At 35.9% G+C, this 24,299-nt stretch overlaps 1 protein-coding gene across 1 annotated transcript; it reads left to right on the top strand.

The window, feature by feature from the left end:
- Nucleotides 1-3,377: 3,377 nt before the first annotated feature.
- Nucleotides 3,378-19,621, top strand: C17H8orf89 (chromosome 17 C8orf89 homolog). Its single transcript, XM_060035250.1, has 4 exons — nucleotides 3,378-3,526; nucleotides 5,085-5,238; nucleotides 8,931-8,986; nucleotides 19,482-19,621. The coding sequence occupies exons 1-4, from the start codon at nucleotides 3,400-3,402 to the stop codon at nucleotides 19,619-19,621; spliced, it is 477 nt and encodes a 158-aa protein (XP_059891233.1). The 5' UTR covers nucleotides 3,378-3,399.
- The last annotated feature ends 4,678 nt before the right edge of the window (nucleotides 19,622-24,299 follow it).

Genomic DNA, 24,299 nt, shown 5'->3' with positions numbered 1-24,299 from the left:
AGATTTTTAAGAGTGGTGTCTATTTCCCCCAGCCCTCTGGTTCTCCTGAACTTAAGCCCTACTGACCTTCAAAGCCAAACATTCTGGGAGCTCATCTTCCTGGTGTAGGTCCTCCACACTGGGGATCCCAATGTGGGGCTCAGATTCCTCACTCCCTGGAGAGAACCTCTGCAAACTGTAATTATCCTCCTATTTGTGGGTTGCCCACCTGGTGTTATGTGGTCTCAACTGTACCACATCTCTGCCCCTCCTACCTGCCTTGTGGTTCCTTCTTTATATCTTTAGTTGTAGATCTTTTTCTGCTAATCTTCTGCTCTTTCTCATCTATAGTTGCTCTGTAAATAGTTGTGATTTTGGTGTGTCAGTGGGAGGGGCTGAGCTCAGGATCTTCTTACTTCACCATCTTGGCCACACCTTCTTTAATCCCTGTGTTTTCTTTTAGGAGTTTTACACTTTCAGGTCTTAGGTTTATGTCTTTAATTCATTTTGAGTTGATTTTTGTGTATGGTGTAAGATAAGGGTTAACTTCATTCTTTTGCATGTGGATATCCAGTTTTTCCAACATCATTTGTTAAAGGGACTATCCTTCCCCTATTGTGTATTCTTGGCACTCTCGGCAAAAATCTGTTTACTGTATATGTATGGATTTATTTCTGGAGTCTATTCTGTTCCATTGACCTATATGTCTGTCTTTATGCCAGTATTATATTGTTTTAATTATTTTAGCTTTGTGACATATTTTGAAATCAAAAAGTTTGATGCCTCCAACTTTCATCTTTTTCAAGATTATTTTGGTTATCTGGGGTCCTTTGGGATCCATATTAATTTTTATTTATTTATTTATTTAAATTGAGGTATAGTTGATTTACAATACTGCATTAGTCTCAGGTGTACAGCAGAGTGACTCAGTTATACATGTAAATGTATATATCTGTATTCTTTTTTTTCAATTCATTTCCATTATAGTTTATTACAAGATATTGAACATAGTTCCCTGTGCTATACAGTAAATCCTTGTTGTTTATCTATTTTATATATGGTAGTGGGCATCTGTTAATCCCATACTCCCAACTTATCCCTCCCCCCTCTTCCCCTTTGGTAACCATATGTTTGTTTTTTATGTCTGTGAGTCTGTTTCTGTTTTGTAAATAAGTTCATCTGTACTTTTTTTTAGATTCCACATATGTGATATGGTATAATATTTGTCTTTGTCTGACTTACTTCACTTAGTATGATAATCTCTAGGTCCATACATGTTGCTGCAAATGGCATTATTTCATTCTTTTTTATGGTTGCATAATATTCCCTTGTATATATATTGACCACATTTTCTTTATCCATTCATCTGTCAATGGACATTTAGGTTGCTTCCATGTCTTGGCTATTGTATATAGTGCTGCTATGAACATTGCAGTGCCTGTATCTTCTCTAATTAGAGTTTTCTCTGGATATATGCCCACGAGTGGGATTGCTGGATCACATGGTACCTCTATTTTTAGTTTTTTAAGGAGCCTCCATACTGTTTTCCATAGTGGCTGCACCAATTTACATTCCCACCAACAGTGTGTAGGAGGGTTCCCTTTTCTCCATACCCTCTCCAGCATTTATTATTTGTAGACTTGTTTTACAATGGCCATTCTGACTGGTGTGAGGTGATACCTCATTGTAGTTTTGATTTGCATTTCTCTAATAATTAGGGATGTTGAGCATCTTTTCATGTGCCTGTTGGCCATCTGTATGTCTTCTCTGGAGAAATGTCTTCTGCCCAGTTTTTAATTTAGGTCTTCTGCCCAGTTTTTAATCAGATTGTTTGTTTTTTTGATGTTGAGCTGTATGAGCTGTTTGTGTATTTTGGAAATTAAGCCTTGTCGGTTGCATCATTTGCAAATATTTTCTCCCAATCTGTAGGTTGTCTTTTTGTTTTGTTTATGGTTTCCCTTGCTGTGCAAAAGTTTATAAGTTTGATTAGGTCCCATTTGTTTACTTTTGCTTTTATTTCTATTGCCTTGGGAGACTGATCTAAGAAAATACTCCTACAATTTATGTCAGAGAATGTTTTGCCAATGTTCTCTTCTAGGAGTTTTATGGTGTCATGTCTTATATTTAAGTCTTTAAGCCATTTTGAGTTTATTTTTGTGTATGGTGTGATGGAGTGTTCTAAATTCATTGATTTATATTCCATATGAATTTTTAAATTGTTTTTAGTAAAATTTTAAATTCTTTTACATTGGCATTTTGATAAGGATTGCATTTCAATCTGTAGATCATTTTGGGTAATGTGGATATTTTGACAATATTAAGTTTTCCAATCCATGAGCATGGGATGTCTTTCCATTTGTATGCGTCTTCTTTAATTTCTTTTATCAATGTTTTATAGTTTTTCAGCATACAAATCTTTTACTCCCTTAGTTAAGCTTATTCCTAAGTAGTTTACTCTTTTCGATGCTATTATAAATTGGATTGTTTTCCTAATATCCTTTTCAGATAGTTTGTTGTTAGTGTATAGAAATGCAAGTGACTTTTGTTTCTTAATTTTGTATCCCTTAGCTTTCCTGAATTCCTTTATTAGTTCTAACATTTTTTTGTGGAGTCTAGAGTTTTTGATATATATAAGATTATGCCATTTGAAAACAGGGACAGTTTTACTTTTTTCTTTCCAATCTAGATGCCTTTTCTTTCTAATTGCTCTGGCTAGGACTGCCAATACTATGTTGAATGGAAGTTGTGAGAGAGGGCATCCTTGCCTTGCTCCTGATCTTAGAGGAATGCTTTCAATTTTTACCTTTGATTACGTTAGCTATGGGCTTTTCATATACAGCCTTTCTTATGTTGAGGTAATTTCTCTCAGTTCCTAGTTTGTTGAAAGTTTTTAGTATGAAAGTGTGTTGAATTTTATCAAAAGCTTTTTCTGTATCTATGGAGATGAGCATGTGATTTTTTAATCTTTCATTCTGTAATGTGGTATATCATATTAACTAATTTTTGTATGTTGAACCATCCTTGCATCCCAGAGATAAATCTCACTTGGTCATGGTGCATATTGGTAATAGTTTTGAGAGAATCCTAAGCATTACATTGTCATGTACATGATAATTTGCTGTTGAACCTTAGATTTTTTTATATTGCCAAATATCTGTAACCTCAAATTTGAAAGAATTCATTAAAATATAAAATATTTAAAAGAAAAAAGTCTTACAACTTATTTTAGCTATGTTCTTAAAGGCCTCTTGCTTTAAAATCCCAAGAATATGTATTTACGTGTTATAAGTAAACTTTTCATTTAAATCTATGTTAGTATTTAATTTGTATGATGGAAAACAATTTGTTTTTTTGTATTTTGTGTCCTGAATCTGGTGCAGCATCTTACTTTCATCAGCACTGTTGAAAAAAGAAGAAAAAATGCCAATGCTGCCTCCTGAAATCAAATTTGAACCTTCTAATGTCACCAGAAATTCCCTTGACAGTTGTTTTCTTTTTGAGAGAAGTTGGAGGAAAGCAGTTTTAGAAACACAAAAGATGAGGAAAGGTGACTTCATTTTATTCTTATTTTACTTACAAAAATATAGAAGTAGTACCTTGAATTTACATGTACTTTTTTAATCAGTCAAGAGACATTAAATAATTTTTGTAACATTTAGGTAAGAAGGATAATACCATAGGCTTATGGAAAAGAAAAATGGAAGCAGATAAGGAATAATTTACTTAAGGTCATTCTATAACTCATGATAAAAAACAAATTCTAAAGAACTACTCTTGATATCAGTGTAGTGCTACCTCTGTTGAATCATACTTCTTTTTGTAAGTCATGTTTGTTTTAAAATACCTCAAGTTGGTATTTATATTTTAAGAAACTCAAATCTTTAACAGCACCTTTTTGTATTAATAATTCTAACCCAAACTTTATTTTTTGAGTGAGCTATGTGGAAATTATCTTATATCTTATAGTTGCTCAATAAAGACTAATTTCAGAACTTTTGACTTGTATATGAGTGTAATAACTTTCCCCCTTAATTTCAAATTATAATTGTATTTTTTGTTTATACTGAATTTTGCCTTTGGCTTTATTAATGGAGATAGAATTCTTGAAAACAGCAAAATTCAAACTCCCCAGCCATTTCATCACTCCTGGTTTTGAGTGTGTTACTGTATTTTTTCGACGTTTTTACTAGATTCCTATTAAAGATACACCAGTTTTTCTGTTCTCCTACCTCCAAATCTAATTACTGAAAAGAAACTCTACATGATTTTGATCAAGAGAAACTATTTTTTCCAAAAAGGAATAATCAAAGGTTGAAAAATAGCATTTTGAGCATTTAATATTACTCTAGTCCCATTAAATACTATTTCTATTGCTATGCTAGATTTACTTAGTAGAGAAAGCTTAGAAAACAATTCTCTATGTTTAAAAATCATCCAAACCTTTAATCTCTTAATCTTCTTTTTCCATTTACTGTCTTCATTTTGAATTTTTTTTTTTTAAAAAGAAAAATTTGAACAACGTCTTATACCAACGTCTGATACCTGAGGTCAGTAGAAGAAGCCCTCCTGATACTTCAGATGTTGCTGTTTATAGATTTGATGGGGGATTTTGCAGAGTGAAAGTTAAAATCAATGCCTGAAATGGAATTCTTTTCTCTCTCACTGCTAGCTCCGATAATCATGTATTTGTACCTCTTGATTTCTACACAAAAGCAGGAAGGTGAAAGGATTTAAAGTAGCAGATATTACAAGATTCTTGAAAGTGCCTTTAATCTGTCTTTCAACGTGAATGTATCTAATGTTCTGGGGATTCTGATTAAATAAAATAATGAAGGACAGTGATGACTATGGGAGATCTGTGAAGCTGCCCTTCTTCCTTTTTCTAATAGTTCTTAGCGACTTAGTCAGCTCTTGCTTACAGTCCCTATCCTCGGAATTGAAAGGTATTCTCTTGGGAAAGATGCTAGCTCAATTACAGTAGCTTAATTTTATTTTCTTAATGACTGATTTGGTATATTTATTATACATTTTAGTATATAGTAAAAAAAATTATATACATTTAATTAAGAAGTAATACAGATGGTTATTATACTATTTTTAATTAGAATACACCACAGCATTTGGTCTAGAAGAATTCAAAGAATGTGTCAAAATGCCATATTTACCAGGATTGCAAAATTGCCAAAAAAGTGTAAGTTCCACTCCGCCAGAGGTTCATAAAAGACTCCTGCATGCTGATACCGAGATGCCTCCTGTCAGGTAGGTCATTTCTTTTCGATTCTCTTTTGTTGAATATTTATTTATAGTAACACTGCTGAATGTAGAGGTTTTTCTGGCTAGTGAATCTAATTCTTTCTTGCCTACTATTTTTTGCATAAAGGATTTCATTTTTAAAAATCTCAATTAGCAATTTTATTCAGTTTGACCAGTAGGTACTTTTTTCTGTTTTCAAGTGACATTGCCAGAAGGAATTTAAGGACTTACTTAAAAAAATCTTTATTGCTTTAGCATAGATTGCTCATGAGAATATTGGAATTTTTAGCAATATAAATAAATGAACTCTTTGCAATATTAACAGGTTTCTGTACCCTGAATAGAGAACCTTGTGTTTCATTTCTAGTTTGACTGAAGTAGTGTGAGGGGAGATCCTGAATGAGATGTCAGCCTAATGAAGACCTTGCATTGCTATCAGATGAAATGAGTTTGTCAGCCAGAAAAGTCCCACTGACTTTGAATACTGGCATTTAAACACATTATGATAAACACCTTTCCTACTTTAAATCAGGTTGCCTGACATAGCATTAAAAGAAACCTTCTTTCTCCAAAGGGACCTGTAAGTTAGTAAGACAGTCTCATATCCTATTTGGTTTCTGCTTTGATTTATTTATTTATTCATCAAGTATTTATTGAATGCCTAGTACTAATTCATTTTTCCAGCCTAAAAAAGGATGAAGCATTTATAGCAGTCTGAGTTGTAGCTCTCTTTAGGGGAGGATGTATATTTTCATATTATCTCCTGCCATAGTGTGCTTTGAAGTCATCTAGTTATGCATAGCACACACATATTGGAATTTCAGAATATATTTCTTGAGTTATCCACTAGTATTACTGGTCTTGTTAATTACTCTGGAAACAAATTTTGGTAATATAAATAAAGGATTAGAATATACTGAAAATGAAAAGTTGTGGATAGTTTATATCTAAATTATGAAAATAAGAACTTTGTAGAAAATTTGGGGAAAAAATAAAAAGAATTATTTGATAATTTATCCATCCTAACATATCCATTTTTATTGTTGGAGGTTCTCTTTTACCCTCCTTCATTTTGGATTTTTATTGGAGTTGTGATTTTAGTGTACTTACAATTTTTTATTCTGCCCTTTTTTACTTAATATTACACGTATGCATTTTTTTCATGTTATGACATAATCTTCAAACAGTCTTTACTGGCCACATTAAATTTCATTGTTAGAGCCATAGTTTATTTAATTTCCCTATTGTTGGACTTTCAAGTTGCTTTGACATTTTTTTGATTTTGCAAATAACACCATAATGAACAATAACATACATAAAGCTTTTCCCATCTTTTTTTTTTTTTTTTTTTTTTTGGCGGTACGCGGGCCTCTCACTGTTGTGGTCTCTCCCGTTGCGGAGCACAGGCTCTGGACGCGCAGGCCCAGCGGCCATGGCTCACGGGCCCAGCCGCTCCGCGGCATGTGGGATCTTCCCGGACCAGGGCACAAACCCGTGTCCCCTGCATCGGCAGGCGGACTCTCAACCACTGCGCCACCAGGGAAGCCCCCCCACCATCATTTTTAATATCATTCGAGGACAGATTGTCAAGCTATAAAAATATAAAAAGCAAAATTACTCTTTCTGAAGTGAGGTTATGGTGAAATAAGGCAGAATCAGAGATGGTAGAAGAGAGATTGTGAGTTGCTAGTGGAGTAGATGGTAGCAGTTAAAGAGGAGGGATGGCAGGGATGTAGAAAGAGGAGACACCATTGGAAACATGAATATGAAACCTACTTAAGGGCAGTGAGTTTCCACTGTTACCGAGACACCTGTATCCCTGACACTCAGCTCACTCTTGACCTCTGGGCAAACGTATGTAGGGCTGCCTATGGCCATGGACTTGTCTCAGTACAGACCAGTCTTTCAATGCATATGATCATCTTAAAGAAACTGGAAACCCAGAAAGCACCAACAATTAACCCATTGGGCCTCTAGATTTTAAGTCTTCAATTTGCTTCCTTTTTCATCCGATTTCAGTTCATTATTTTTTTCATTTGCAATTTGGCTGTTTGTGAAATGATCCCTTAATATTTTATGTTGACTTGAGTGTGAATTTACTTAATTTAATGAAGAATAATTTGACTCTATTATATTCGTGTTATGACAAGTGTTCTTCAGACACAAAGTGGAAGAGTGGTGGCTGAGTGTCACACTGCTTATGAACTGCTTGACGAACGTAAATGTTGGTTCTTTTCCCTGTGTCTTTATTTTAGCCATTCTACTGAGAACATGTCGGGTTGCCTACAAGTATTTTATTCTCTGCATATTGAACAATGCCTTGTGAAAGAACAGTCTTGGCAAAGCAGGGAAGTACTAATTTTTGTCTGTCTTGTATATAGCCCTGTATCCTTTTTTTAAAAAAATCTCCATATGTGGATATTTGATTTAAAAACTCTGATAAAAGTTTAATGTGTTTTTAAATTTCTTAAATGATAAAATTTTTCAGTGAATCTCAAGGCATACTTTGGTAATATAACTGAAAATAGTCTCCGAGGTGAAGTGCGTTTAAAAATTACAGCTATCCTGCGGTATGACAAACTGCCTCTAGCTGGCAGGCTAGCAGACCTGAAACGATGATTTGTGAGTTTAATTCCCTTAAATTAATATTATGAAACTGAAGCAATATGACCTCTCAACTCACCAGTGTTATCTTTAAAAGTTCCATGCAGCCAATACACAAAGATATTTGTTCTGATATTGGACACTGTTTTTAAAAAATGGATGTTCTATGTTTTTTGAAGGACATAAAGCCCTTCACTAAGGGTTAAGGAGATGAATCATAGAATTTCAGTTATCAGTCAGTAGGTGGAAAAGAATCTGAGGAGTGTCCGTAGGGACCACTAAAACCTTATCACATAACAATCATTAAGGCTGGTCTTGAGTTCCAAACCTCAGTGTGAATACTAGGTCGGCTCATCTTGACTGTACCCATATTTGACAACTAGGAAGTGTGATGTTGCCATGGTAATAAGTTGCTAGGATACCTCCAAGCAGCCGTGTAAGCTGACTTCATTAAACTGTATCACATGGATTGAGAACTAATATATGTTTTGATTGAATAGAGAACAAAAAAAAAAGTTATAGCTGACTTCTAAAGTTTAATGAAGTTACAAGAAATTTGGAATTCTTATGGGTTATCTCGCCCACAGCAGATTCAGTCGTGACATATTTCCTCTAATAACCTACTCATTATCTATATCTATTCCAATAGGAACAAAAGTTGATTATGACAAAACTCAGATTGTGGTAATTAATAGGTAAAAAGAGCACAAATAACTGATAATTGGTATCTGGCATATCTAGATACCCTGTTCCTCTAATCTTGAGTCCCTTCCTCTAGCATTTCCTGAATCATGATTAGTCATAAGATAAAGGTGGGAAAAGTCAGACCTAACACTCATCCACTGGTAAAATTTATTAACAAAAATCGAGATACTGAGTTGGTTCATATCTGCTTCTGATTGGATTATTTGTGATAGAAGGAGTTTCCTTGATAGAAGGAGTTTCCTTTCTTTAACGTTTATTTAATTTTCATATGATGTCCTTCAACAAGTGAATTTCACTGAAAGCAAGCTTCTTATCTCTTACTGTATTTAAAAAAATTAATGTACCCTGGATTTATGTAAGAGTGAATTTATGATAATATATAATTTTAGGTTAAAGAAAACTAAGCCAACATGTACTGTGGCACTACTTCAGGAGAAATCAAAAGGTAGGCTGGGTCATCTTTTTCTCCTACCACATGTCTTATTAACTATTCCATACTTATCTTTTTTAAACTTCCTTTCTTTCCATTGACTTAATTGTCTTTGTTTTGTTCATGTTTCTTTTAAGCTTTGTTTATAAACTTAGTGGATGTTGTGTTCAATATATACATCCCATTATTATCTCATGTTGGAGGATGGAGGGAACAAAAAGTGCCTACCGAACTGAGAAGGCATCTGGAGACCAAAAGCCGAGGCGGGCAGCTCCACAGAATCAATGGATCAGCTTATTATATGGTAACTTACTCACAGGATGGGATTGAGCCGACAGCCATCTGGAAACATGTGTAGTCACACTCCACACTGCCGAGGGGCCATTGAGACAACTTTATAGTTAACCTAGGGCATGGCGAGTGTGTGCTTGAAAACAGGAAGTGTATTCCTAAGTCAAGATTTATGAATGGGTAATTATTCTCATGGACGCCAGGAATATGTCAGGGAGGTCTTCATCATTGTTTGGAGGCTAACAGGGCATAGAGGTCACCTGGTCCTAATGATTATTAAGCAATATCTATTAACTACAAAGCCCTTAACAACAGAGAAGTGATTGACTGCACAGGACAGTCCCGGGTAAGGTCAGTGGGAGGACAGGAGAAACTGTGTGGACCCAAGATGGCATCAGTTATGCTAACAGGCATACCTCTCAGGACCCTGGGATAGGCCCTCATCATCTCTCATGTGGACCGTTGCATAACCTGCAAAATGGTCTTGCTTTAAGAGTTTCTGACCTGGGAAGTCCTTTAACACTACAACAAAAGCCTAAAACTTGGCCTCTAATCACATCACTCCCTTCTTCAAAAACAACTTGTTGGGCTTCCCTGGTGGCGCAGTGGTTGAGGGTCCGCCTGCCGATGCAGGGGATACGGCTTCGTGCCCCGGTCCGGGAAGATCCCACATGCCACAGAGCGGCTGGGCCCGTGAGCCATGGCCGCTGAGCCTGTGCGTCTGGAGCCTGTGCTCCGCGACGGGAGAGGCCACAACAGTGAGAGGTCTGCATACCGCCAAAAACAAAAACAAAAACAAAACAACTTGTTACCTACAGACTAAAGTATGAACTCCTTAGCTTGGCCTTGAACTCTTTACCGTCTTCCCCTAACTTTCCTTTCTAGCCTTATCTTCTAATTAATTTTTTCATGAACCTGTGTACCTATAACATCCAACTACAAAAACCTATCTATATGCCAACAGTTTGGGTTCCATAAAACTACTCCATGGTGACTAAGAGACTTTACAGCACCAAGGAGCATTTCCACCTATTTGGAGTATGAGTTTGTCCTTTGAAGCTTTAAAACCAGACATTCTCACTTCCACCTTTCTGATACATTTAATCAGAATTTTGTTTTTCAAAAACAGACAGTGTTGAGTCAGTTAGTTACACTTTTAATGATGCCTACAAGATTTTGGAGAATTTCCTGGCAGCTCTGGTATCTACACTTACTGCCTCATTCCTTGCTTCGCGTGTTACAGATTCATGGGGCAACCTACTAAAGGAACCATTTATGGCATATGACACAGTGCCTATGTCTAGCATTTATGTTCTCCAATAAATTCTTAGCCATTTCCTGAAGTGATTTTACCCAAAGTCAGTGGTGAAGATTCTTGAGCTGTACAGTCAAACATTTTTCATTTTGTCATTATATTTTCTTGCCTTCTGTTGATTATTATCTAAATAGGATTTTTCAACAGTGACAGTATTAACATTTTGGACTGGATAATTCTGCTGTGGGGGTCTGTCCTGTGCATTGTAGGATGTTTAACAGCATCCATGACCTTTACTCACTAGATGCCACTAGCACCTCCCAAGGTGTGGTAACCAAAAATGTCTCCAGATGTTGCCCAATGTCTTTGGGGTGGCAAAATCACCCTCAACTGAGAAACACTGTTTTAAGCATTACATCTTTAACATTATATGTTATCTGTTACTTGTCCTTCAGACTATCAAGTGTTTCATCCTTTACCTGTGCACAACAGTTATTTCCTTACCAGCATAACATGTTTTAAACCTTACTTATTTTTAATTTTTGTCATAATCATAGTTGTCTTCTTACAGTGCATTCATCACTTCCATGATTTTGCACTTATGGAGTAATGGAGTTAATAGAGCACCTCCAAACAAACAACAAAAATGAAAATTACTAAGTAAGACTTCTATTGAGATTGTCAGTGGCAGTCAGATTGATTTGTTAGCAGTTTTGTAAGTTTAGCCTGTGGAAGTTCATAAACTTCTTGGATATTTCCTTTATCTGAATTTCCATCAGCTATAAACAACTTCTGTAATCAACAGGTAACATGAAATAAAAATATAAATGTTAATTAGAACAAAAGACATTTGTTTTGCATCTTGGCCCAAATGAATATTTGCCTGCCTATTTTCCAGTAGGCCAACTTTATGGTTCTTCTGGGCTGGGTACTATGTCTTATTCACCTTTGTATCTCTGTAGTGCCTGTACCAATCCTACAACATATGGAGTCTTCAGTAAATATCAATACTTGTTGCTTTTCCTTCAGAGTCATATAAGAAGGCAGTTCATTCATTCATTCATTCATTCACCAAACATGAATTTAGCATCTACTCTGTGCCATTCATTGTTCTAGTTCTTAGGCCTAGAGTATGTCTCTCAACAAAACAAAGATCCCTGCCCTTGTGGAGCTTACATTCTAGTGAAAGAATACAGCCAACAAACATTAAATATAATAAACAAATCCATCACACAGTATATTAAAATACATACTATTTTTTTAACTTACTTTTAAAATTTTTATTTTATTTTATTTTTATTATTTCTGGTTGTGTTGGGTCTTCGTTGCTGTGCGCAGGCTTTCTCCACTTGCGATGAGTGCGGGGCTACTCTTCGTTGCAGTGCACGGGCTTCTCATTGCAGTGGCTTCTCTTGTTGCAGAGAACGGGCTCTAGATGCATGGGCTTCAGTAGTTGCAGAATGCAGGCTCAGTAGTTGTGGCTCGCGGGCTCTAGAGCGCAGGCTCAGTAATTGTGGCACATGGGCTTAGTTGCTCCACGGCATGTGGGATCTTCCCGGACCAGGGACTGAACCCATGTCCCCTGCATTGGCAGGCGGATCCTTAAACACTGTGCCACCAGGGAAGGCCCAATACATAGTATTTTAAAAGGTGGAAGTGCAGTAGAAACAACAACAAAAAATAGAACAGGGTAAGGTAGATCAGGAGATCTGGGGAGAGAAGGATGATTTACAATTTTAAATAGGGTGGTTGGCAGTAATATTTGGGCAAAGATTTGAAAGAGGTGAGGGAGTTAAACTCTGGGAAAATGTTATTCTCTTGGAGCCAACAAAGGTCCCAAGGTGGGATGGTACCTGACCTGTTGGAAAAAAACATCAGGAGTCAAGTATGGCTAATCTCAGAGGGTGGAAGATGAGGTAAGAGAGGTAATGGAGTATCTGACCTTGTGGGGCCCTGAAAGGGACTTTATATTTAACTTTGATTGAAATGAGGAGCCATTACATGATTTTAACAGAAGAATGATTTTAATGTGATCTGATTTAAATTTTGAAAGGATCATGTGGTCACACCTTTGAAAAAAATGGCCCAGGGAACTTCCATCTCTGATTATGATGGAATAACTTATATCAGACCAACTTTACTACCAAGAATTCGCATAAGAGCTAATCATAAAAAATAATATAGGGCTTCCCTGGTGGTGCAGTGGTTGAGAGTCCACCTGCCGATGCAGGGGACGTGGGTTCGTGCCCCGGTCCGGGAGGATCCCACATGCCGCAGAGCGGCTGGGCCCGTGAGCCATGGCCGCTGAGCCTGTGCGTCCGGAGCCTGTGCTCCGCAGCGGGAGAGGCCACAACAGTGAGAGACCTGCGTACTGCAAAAAATAAATAAATAAATAAATAAAAATAATAATTTAAATATATTTTATGATATATAAAATAAGTATAAAAGTAATATATTACATATATTAATATACAGTAAAAACATTTTTTAAAAAAATATAAAATAATAAAAGTATTTAAAAAACAATGTTTTAAGTTGTCAAGAGCAATCATTTCCAACTCAAAAGGCTGAGATTCTGAAGGAATAACTGCAGAGAACTGAGCCCAAATGTCTGTGAGCAAATTCCCCAACAGGTGTTTGCCTGTTTCTAAGTGACATGTATGCTGGGTAATATTTTAGGACATGAAGCAGAAAATAGCTTCTTGGAGGCTAAAGGACTCAGCAGAGATTTCAGTAACTTAGCATTTGCCAGGGAGACAGAGGTGGGAGTTGAAGGGAGTTTAAGGCTTGCCAAGATGGAAAGCCCTTGGCAAAGACAAGCTTTCAGTTGAAACTGTTGAAGAGCTACACACTGTAATAACGGCATACAATAGACTAGCTTTTTTTTTTTTTTTTGCGGTACGCGGGCCTCTCACTGTTGTGACCTCTCCCACTGCAGAGCACAGGCTCCCGACGCGCAGGCTCAGCGGCCATGGCTCACGGGCCCAGCAGCTCCGCGGCATGTGGGATCTTCCCGGACCGGGGCACGAACCCGCATCCCCCGCATCGGCAGGCGGACTCTCAACCACTGCGCCACCAGGGAAGCCCTAGACTAGCTTTTAAAAAAGCCTAAAACCCCATTTTTTTTTGACATTTGGCATGCTATTTATTTCATCTTTAGCTCATCCTTTTACACTTTCTATTTATTGTGTTAAAACCCAGTTTTGACTGGATTAAAGTGATATACCTACCAGAAGAAAATTAAATTTTCTTTGGAAAACTATGAGATAAACCAGAGCCTTACAGGTTTGTGCACACAGTCTCAAGCATTCAATCAAAACTTACCAGACATTAAAAGAAATATACCTTGGACTTCCCTGGTGGCGCAGTGGTTAAGAATCCATCTGCCAATGCGGGAGACACGGGTTCGAGCCCTGGTCTGGGAAGATCCCACATGCCGCAAAGCCACTAAGCCCGTGTACCACAAATATTGAGCCTGCATGCCACAATTACTGAAGCCTGTGCACCTAGAGCCTGTGCTCCACAACAAGAGAAGCCACTGAAATGAGAAGGCTACACACCGCAATGAAGAGCAGCCACCACTTGCCACAACTAGAGAAAGCCCACATGCAGCAATGAAGACCCAATGCAGCCGTAAATAAGTAAATAAATAAATAAATTTTAAAAAGGACAACTTATCAGGCATAAAAGAATGACAAAAACCAAGAGAAGAAACAGACAATATCAGCAGACCTACAAAAGATCCAAATAGGCATTATTTGACAGGGATTTAAAAAACTATATTTAATATATTCAAGATAATAGAGAAAATGATGAAAAATTATATCAGAGAATTAGAATCTATAAAAAATAAATAGAAATTATTGAGCTGAAAAATACAATAATAGATTAGATTTAACAGATGATAGGGCATAGGCAACAAAAGCAAAATAAACAAGTAGGATATATCAAACCTACAGGCTTTTGCACAGCAAAAGGAAACAATTAACAAAATGAAAAGGCAGCATATGGAATGGGAGAAAATATTTGCAAACCATATATTTTATAAGGGGTTAATATCCAAAATATATAAGGAACTCCTACAACTCAATAGCAAAAAACCAAATAACCCAATTTAAAAGTGGGCAAAGGACCTAAGTAGACATTTTTCCAAAGAAGACATACAAATGGTAGTAGATACAGGAAAAGATGCATAACATCACTTGTCATCAGGGAAATGCAAATTAAAATGTAGGAAATAAAAGGAAGAAATAATAAAGAGCAGAAATCAATGAAGTAGAAAACAAATATTCAGTAGAGAAAATCAACAGAGCCAAAAGTTAGTTCTTTGAAAATGTGAATAAAATTGATAAATGTGCAGCAAGTCTGATGAGAGAGAGACAGAGAGAAAGAGACAGAGAGAGAGAGAAATTACCAATATTATATAAGAAAAGAGAAAACACAACTTAGAATTGACACAGAATTGACACTGGTGAATTCTTCCAACATTTAAAAAAAAAACAAACTATGTTACGTAAATTATTCCAGAAAATAGGAGAAGAGGGAACACTTAAAGACCCAGTTTATGAGGTCTCTAACCTTGATTCTAAAACCTAGCTTTGACATTATAAGAAAGTAAAATTATGGACCAATTTTTCCTATAAAATAGAAGTAAAAATTCTAAACAAGACACTACCAATTCAAATTCAGCGATACATAAGAAGGATAATGCAACACAATCATATCAGATTTACCTAAGGCATGCGAGATTGATTTAACGTTAGAAAAGCAGTCGGTGTCATTCATCTTATTAATAGAATAAAGGAGAAATCTCATATGTTCACTTTAATAATTGCAAAAGATATTTTAATGAAATTCTATATTCATGATTAAAAATATTTTTAGCAAACTATGAGAAGGGAACTTTCCTAATTTGATACAGATTATCTTTTTTTAAACTCCTACAGTAAACAGTATACTCTTAAACAATTAATGGGTCAAAGAAGAAATCACAAGGGAATTTAGAAAATATCTGGGGACAAATGAAAACAGAAATATAACCTACCTATAGATTGCAGCCAAAGCAGTCCTAAGAGGGAAATTTATGGTAAACACATTAAAAAAAGGAAAAAGATTTTGAATGAACAACATAAACTTATACCTCAAGAAACTAGAAAAAGAAGAATAAACTAAGCCCAAACTTACAAGAAGGAAGGAAATAATAAGATTAGAGAAGAGATAAATGAAATAGAGAACAGAAAACAAATCAACAGAATGAAGATTTAGTTTTTAGAAAAGATCAGCAAAGTTGACAAATCCTTGGTTAGACTAAGAAAAAAAGCAGAGAAGACTCCAATAGCTAAAATTGAGAATGAAAGAAGAGACATTATAACTGATCACAGAAATAAAAAGGATTATAAGAGGCTACTGTGAACAATTATATGTCAACAAATTGGGTAACCTAGAAAAAAATGGATAAATGTATAGAAATATACAACCTACCAAGATTAAATCATGAACAAATAAAAAACTGAACAGACCTATAACTAATGAGGAGATTGAAGCAGTTATCAAAAACATCCCAACAAAAACAAAAAAGCCCAGAAATCTAGGGTAAGAGGATTATAATTTAAAGATGACCAGAAAGTTGCACATTTGCTCATATCTTATTGGTTCATACTTATTAACAAAGCTCTACTTAGCTCTGAAGCAAGCTGAGAAATGTAATCTCTACCTCCATGACCTTGCGCTCAGTAAAATCCTGTTTTGGAAGGAGTAAAAAGTTTTGAAAAGATCATTAGTAGTCTGCCATAATTCTTTTTTTTTTTTGCGGTACGCGGGCCTCTCACTGTTGTGGCCTCTCCCGTTGCGGAGCACAGGCTCCGGACACGCAGGCTCAGCGGCCATGGCTCACGGACCCAGCCGCTCCGCGGCATGTGGGATCCTCCCGGACCGAGGCACGAACCCGTGTCCCCTGCATCGGCAGGCGGACTCTCAACCACTGCGCCACCAGGGAAGCCCCATAATTCTTTTATAATTAAAATTTCTAACATTCTATTACAGATATTTGGAAATATAGTTAATTTTTGCAATTTGATCCACATTGCTAAAGTCCCTTATTATTTCTTGATATATATTATACATTTTATACTGTGTATACATACATATTATATATGATATATATAAATTTTTGAGTTCTCTACATAGATTATCATAATCATATGTGAATAATGTCAGTGTTATTCTTTCTTTCCAAATCCTATGCCTTTATTTTTCTGAGTTTTCTAAGCTGGCTAGAACCACCAATACAATAGTGAAGAGAAATGAAAAGTCGGCATCTTTGACTTGTTTCTGATTTTAAAGGAAATGCTTTTAATGTCTTCTCATAAAGAATGATGTTTGATGTATGTTTTGGGTAGATATCCTTTACCAAGGTAAAGAAGTTCCCTTTAACTTTAATTTGCTGAGAGTTTTGTTTTTTGTTTGTTTCGTTTTGTTTTTTTAAATATAAATGAAAGTTTAATTTTATCAAACATTTTTCTGAATGTGATTTTCTGTTTAATTTTTTAAAATAAATTTCTCATATTTTTAAAAATATTTATTTGGCTGTGCAGGATCTTAGTTGCAGCATGCAGGATCTTTTTAGTTGTGGCATGCGAACTCTCAGCTGCAGCATGTGGGCTCTAGTTCCCTGACCAGGGATCGAATCCAGTCCCCCTGCATTGGGAGCGTGGAGTCTTAGCCACTGGACCACCAGGAAAGTCCCCTGTTTAATTTTCTAATGTGGACAATAACATTTGTAGATTTTGTAATGTTAAGCCACTCTTACATTCCTTGGATACCCCCATTGAAGGCATGATGTATTATCTTTTTTTGTGTACTGCCATATTTAATATGCTAATATTTTATTGGGTTTTAAAACCTATGTTGATGAGTGAGCTTACCACTAATTTTCCTTTCTGTCCTCTCCTTGTCTGAATTCAGTGTCAAGACTGTAATGGCCTCATGGAATGAACTGGGGAGTATTCTGCTTTTTCTATTCTCTGAAGGATATGACCTAAAATTGGAATGATCTCTCCCTTGAAAGTCTGATAGAGTTCATTTGTAAAATCATTTGGATCACTTGTTTTCTTTGGAGGAATCTTTTAATATTAATTCAGTTATTTTAATTTTAGGACTCTTAAGGCATTCTAATTCTCCTTCCATCAATTTGGGTAAGTTATATCTTCTAGAATGTTTTGCATTTTGTCTAAGTTTTCAAATTTATTGGCATAAAGTTTAGTCTTTGCTCTACCTATACTTCTCCTCATATTATTTATTTGGGCCTTCTGTCTTTTTTTAAATTAATCTACCTGGAAGTTTTCCTTTATTATTAGTCTTTTCAGTGAAGAACTCTTGTCTTTTTAAAAATCTTTCTACTTGTAAGTTTGTTTTCTACTTCATTGATTTCTCCTCTTTCCTGTATTGTCTTCCATGTTCTTTGGGTTATTCTTTTCCTAACATATATCTTATATCTAGCTTACTAATTTTCAGTCTTCTTTTCTAACACAGGAATTTTAGGGTATAAACCCCTCTATGTTCAACTTTTGTTGCATCACACAAGTTTTGTAATATTTTCTTTATCATTTAGTTACAAGTATTTTTAACGTTTATTACAATTTCTTTTTTTGATGGATGAATAATTTAGAATGTGTGTATACATTTCTAAATATTTGAGAATTTTAAGACTTATTATTAACAACTTCCAACTTAATTGTATTGGTCTGTATGATACCAATTCTTTAAAGTTTTTTGAGGTTTGCTTAATGCTTAGAATCTAGTTATTTTGTAGCCAGAGAGTCTAAGTGTCAAGTCCATCTTACTGCTAAGAACTGGAATCCTGATCGATTCTTCCCTTCTACTCTCTGTCTGAAATTCCCACTCTCATTACACACCCAAATAAAACAAAACAAACAAAAATACCAACCACATTGGAGAATTGAGGTCAATTTTTATTTTTGGCACATGAAGCTGAAGTTAAACAGTAGTATTTTAAAGCAATATGGATCAGTGTATTATTTTCAAAGCCTTGTATGCTTCTAAATAAAAGTATTTATACATATTACATATTTAGGGCAATATTTGTGATTACATGGGAACTCCGAATTGATGCATCTGGGTTTAAATCCTGCCTCTAACAATGTCTAGACTCTTTTTTAAATCTGTAATCCAAGATAGTACTAGTTACCTACTTCATAGTATTGTTGTGTGGATGATATAGATGAAAAATACTTGAAATAGATCATTCAATAATTGTTATCTGTTATTATTGTTATTACTATCCTTCAAAATAGAAGCTTGATTAATGCTGTTTCAGTTAGTGAGTGACTTATTTTACTTTATAATTTTACTCTTTCACCTCAACGTTTATGAGAAATCGTTTTGTTTGGAGACAGTAACTTGATAAGCATGTAAGGTATGAAATGAGTTATTTATGGAGATCATGCCTTTTGTTTTGGAATAAATTCCACAGCCATCCCATGTTTTAAGAAGCATACGACAGACTCAGTTTTATATCATTAAATATAAATATTAAGCATTTTTTAGTTAAATATTTTTTGAGATGACTTGCCATCCCAGTCACTTTAGAAAGTTAAGTAGCTTTCATTTCTACTTCAAAGAATGTGTTATATGAAGAGCTAGTGGTGTTTTTTTGTTTTTTGTTTTTTTGTTTGGCTGTGCTTAATTTTTTTTTTAACATCTTTATTGGGGTATGATTGCTTTGCAATGGTGTGTTAGTTTCTGCTTTATAACAAAGTGAATCAGTTATACATATACATATGTTCCCATATCTCTTCCCTCTTGCGTCTCCCTCCCTCCTGCCCGAGCTAGTGGTGTTTAATGGTGATTTGAGGAACAGATATTTGGTGTATACTCTTTTAGAGAATATCATTCATGTGTGCTTAATTTAATTGTAATAACAGTTTTGGGATTTTTTCTTTACAGGTTCTGGCTTCAGCAATCCTCTCACTGGAGCACCATCTCAGTACTTACAGAGACTTTCTAAAATGGCCATTTTGGAGTATGATACCATTCGTCAAGAAACAACCAGAAAATTTAAAAAGAGCAAGAAACAAGAGCCTTGAGACTGCTGATTATCCTTTCGTGGGATGCTTTCTTCACTGACTTCTAAGGTTTGTCTTTTTCCTTTTTTCGATATATGCTATGATGTGCGGTGATTTACATACAATGGAAATGTAAATAGGAAACAAATATTTTCTGTTATATACGGCATATGTTGTATTTTGTTAATCTTACAGACGTTTAAGTTATTAGTTATACAGTTTATATATGGGGACATAAGCCTAAGAAGAATTATATTCTATGAATTTTATGCACATTGGTTATATCTTTTGATTCAGTTTGATAAATGTTTTTTGAGTATCTGCACAATGATGTTTGCTAGGAGCTGCAGAAGATTCAAGAATGAGTTCTCACTGTTAGGGTTAGAGGCTCCCCATGAGAACCCCTTCTTTTCCCTGCTCGAGCTTGAAAGCAGTTGTGAGATAAGTATTCAAGCAGATGAAAATGAAAATATTAGTTTTGTTTGCTGATAAAACCTGGAAGGGAAATCCTGGTTTAGATGTGTGGCAACAGTTTCCTAACACTGAACTTCAGAATTGGGCAAATGTACACACTCAGGTATGGCCCACCTCAGGCTCACCTGCTGAATTGGGCCTTTGCTACCAAGCAGAGTAAGGCATCTCTGCTGCGTAGACAGGCGGATCCCTGACGGGAAAGTGGGTGGGAAGAGGGGCTCGCTCAGTCTCTAGGGGAGGAGGAAGAAGGTCTAGGTCAAGAGGAAAAACCCCTCCTCAAGAAAGCCTGAGGTGTTTGTCAATGCAAGTCCCTGAAAAACAGGGAGAAATCAAGGATACCAATGGCCGATCCAGCAGAGAATGAGAAATGGGCCATAAGAGAACAACACAGTGTTAACAGAGGAACGAAAATGAGGCAGTGATGTCCAACAGGGAGGTAGAGAAAGCTTCATGGAGGATGCAGTGTTAGAAATGGGCCTTAAAGACATGAAAGATGGAGGGAGAAGGCATTTCTAGAAAGATGGAATAACATAGCAAGGACATACTATGCATTTGGGAACGATATACTTGGCTGGAGCTCTAGGTGGTATAGGGCAAACTTCATCAATTCACGTGCCTACAGACACCAAGTCAGTAGCACATTGAATGATACCAATCAGATGAAGGCTGTGGTGACCTGGGTCATGTTTCTCCATTCATAAACAGGCACTCACTGTCTAGTTTCAGCCCTCTTGTCGTGTGGGAATGTGGACCCAAAGTTGCCAGATATTCTAACCTTTCATGAGAAGCCAGAATCTGGATTTTTGTGAAATCTTCCAATGTGTAAATATTAGCAACTAATTCAAAATAAGCAACTTATAATTAAAAATTTATAAAGCCATTGTGCAAGCCAAAGAAAATTACATGGGCAAGCCAGATCTGGCTTTGTGGGGCTATTTATTTAAATTTGTTTGTTTATTTATTTATTTATTTGGGGCTGTGCTGGGTCTTCACTGCACGTGGGCTTTCTCTAGTTGCAGCAAGCGGGGCCTACTCTTCGTTGCAATGCATGGGCTTTTCATTGTGGTGGCTTCTCTTGTTGCAGAGCGTGGGCTCTAGGCACGCGGGCTTCAGTAGTTGCGGCACATGGGCTCAGTAGTTGTGGCACATGGGCTTAGTTGCTCCGCGGCATGTGAAATCTTCCCGGACCAGGGCTTGGACCCGTGTCCCCTGCATTGACAGGCAGATTCTTAACCACTGTGCCACCAGGGAAGTCCCTGTGGGGTCATTTATTTATGCATCCTCGGGATCAAAGGACTAGAGGGCGATAGGGCTCATAACTTGATCACATCTGGTAGAGAACATTCAGATGCCAAACATGAGTCTATATTTCCTCTGTTTCACAATGGAAGATTTTGACAGTGAAAGTAAATTATTGCTTTTCTGATTTAGGAAGATTCATCCAGGTTTCATTTGTAGGCTAGATTGTAGTGGGAGGAGACTGGAGATAGGGAAACCAGCCAGGAGGTTTTTATAAAAATTGAGGTAGGAATCTCTCAGTAGAAAGGTAGAAATAGGAATGGGAAGGACAGATTAAGATAATCAGGACATCAAGGCAAAGGACTTAAGATCCTTTGATATAGGCTATCAGGAGAGGAAGGATCAAAACCAGCTTATTTCTGGTCTTAGACATAAGATTCTCAGGAGATGCTAGTTTGGGGGAAAATGAGGATGAGTGCAACTTTGGGTATATTCAGTTTAATGTGCCATCAGGACGTCCACAGAGAGATGCCAAGCAGGTAGTTGAAAGCAGATGTGTAGTTCCAGAAAAAGATACTGACTGGAGTTAAAACTTTAAGAAACATTTGCATAGCCAAGCCTGTGTTTTCCCCAATAAAAGAGGAGAGAGAGAAAAGAACCCAAATTTATAAGGGATGAGAGGAAGTAGGTAGAAGACAAATGAAGAAGAAGAAGAAGGAAGAGAAGAAGAAGAGGAAGGAGAAGAAGAAAAATAAACTGTCACAGATGTAGGAGGATGAACATATTCTATGTCCTTGCATGCTCTATATTAATGTATAAAATACACTATTAATGTGTGTTTATATGCATTACATGATGCATTAGTTTCTAGGGAAATAACCAAGTAAACTTAAGTGGGTGTGTTTTTGCCTACATCTGAATTTTGATTGAGAATGATTTAGATATTACCTGTACCTTTTCTATGTTCTGACCACCTCCTCCAAGTGTGGCCAATGATTTAAGAAATGAGAAGCGGGAGAAAAGGTTTTCTCAAACAAAAATTTGATAAACTTTAAAAAAAATTTATTTTATTAAAGTATAGTTGATTTACAGTGTTGTGTTAATTTCTACTGTACAGCAAAGTGATTTAGTTATGCATATATATACATTCTAAGAACATGGTACAATTTATGTCAGAGAATATTTTGTGAATAGGCACTTCTAAACACCTTTGATTATCAGATGGATTTCATTTATTGAGCTCCTACATGTACTCTAAACATTTAATACTTTTGTAAACCTTATGAAAACCCTAAAAAGTAGGTAGGTGATATTATTCCTATTTTATAAAATAAGTAGATCGAGGATTGTTTTATACTTGGTCTCCAGCTAAAAATAGGAGAACTAGAATTCTAACCTACTAGGATTTAAAGTCCATATACATAAAATCAGTAGAATAATAATTGTTTTTAAACTTAGTTGATACAGCATGGTTTAATTACTTAAAATTTAGAGCAAGATAGTAAATACTTGCACAGAAAATAATATCTCCTAGTATTGAGTTGAGTTCCTGACTTATGACACTAACACATCTTGGAGCATTTATACCAGTAGAGTAGAAAGACCCCTCCCCCATCTCCCCTATGAAAGAGTTCAACTGAAGCCAACTCAAGAAAGGAGTGGAATGTTTATTTCTTTTTAATAAGTGAGATATGCTAACGCTAATTAATCATCTTGGGATTGAATTTAACATGTTTTTCATTAAATCTTAAAAAAAAAAACCAACAACGCAGGCTCTACTTCCTTACATTGCATTTACTCTTTTTGTTCCTCATGAACTTTTTAGAAAAACCAACATGTATTTGGTACTCAGAAGGCTCAAATCGTCCCCAGTTGGGCACACCCAAGATTTAGACATAAAGATAAGATGCCAACTTCTGATATTGTAGCTACCGTGGATGTTAATTTTATGCTTGGGATGAAGACAATGTTGCCAGCATGACCCTTTTGCATTTGTGATTTGGAAATTCCTCCAGTGTAAGCAATATCAGTCACAATTTGGGAAAACTAGACCTTACGATAAATATTTAGGATGGAAGAATGGAGTCCTGATTTTAGGATGAGAAAACAGTTCTTTACAAAGAATGATTACTTCAGTGAAGGACAAACCATTAGTCAATGATAGTTCCGAAGACATTTCCTGAGAAGACATTGTTCATCAAGCAACATTTTAATATGTAATTTAGACTCCTGAGTACATATGGTCACCATGAAGCAGATGCCATGTCTTGATTAAGGAATGGGTATGTTAATTAATATCTTGTGATTCTGATTCACAGTCTCTGTGAGTTTGGTTGATGTGAATTGGTACGCAGATCCTGATCATCCTGGGCAAATTAATGAAATGAGGGTTTTTTTTTTTTTACTAGAAAAATAACTTTAGTATTTTTGGAAAAATAGTATACATTTTTAGGAATGTCAGCAATGTAGAAAAGTACAAATAAAAAGTTTACAAAACACTTCAAATCTCACCCACTCATAAATAACATCAGGTAAACATCTTTCTCTGCATATATGCAGATAGATACAGAAATACCTTTATTAAAACAGATCATTCTGTGCCTCCTATGTTTAAATAAAGTTAATTTTACTCTTGTAAAAGAAATAAGTGAAACTGAAGTCATTGCTAAAATCCAAATGTTATTAATTTTAAAATATTTTATAATATAGGTCTAGATCTTCTTTCCTAAAAGAGATTTTTTTTTTCCCTAAAATACTCCTCTTCAAGAAACTTCTGGTTCTGGTCGAAAACATTTGTCAACTTAGAAAAACCTACCTAGTCTTCTAAAGATGAGTTTAAAAAGTTTCCAGATACCGCCTTTGTTGCAAGGGAAACTTAAGCATAAGTACTACACAGAGACCTTGGGACTTGAACTGCGTTCTCCACTAGGATTGGTCTCTGTTTCACTTAGTCACTCACACTTATAAAGGGTCTTCTATGGGACAA

This window comes from Delphinus delphis, chromosome 17 (genome assembly GCF_949987515.2).
Source record: "Delphinus delphis chromosome 17, mDelDel1.2, whole genome shotgun sequence".
NCBI classification, from domain to species: domain Eukaryota; kingdom Metazoa; phylum Chordata; class Mammalia; order Artiodactyla; family Delphinidae; genus Delphinus; species Delphinus delphis.
This window is presented reverse-complemented; position numbering and strand designations above follow the sequence as displayed.

What these genes read in the sequence shown, in the direction of transcription:
- C17H8orf89 (XM_060035250.1), top strand. Translation starts at nt 3,400, where the DNA reads ATGCCAATGCTGCCTCCTGAAATCAAATTTGAACCTTCTAATGTCACC. An exon ending in AACACAAAAGATGAGGAAAG is followed by an intron (nt 3,527 to 5,084) that starts GTGACTTCATTT and finishes ATTTTTAATTAG; the next exon opens with AATACACCACAGCATTTGGT. An exon ending in ACCGAGATGCCTCCTGTCAG is followed by an intron (nt 5,239 to 8,930) that starts GTAGGTCATTTC and finishes ATATAATTTTAG; the next exon opens with GTTAAAGAAAACTAAGCCAA.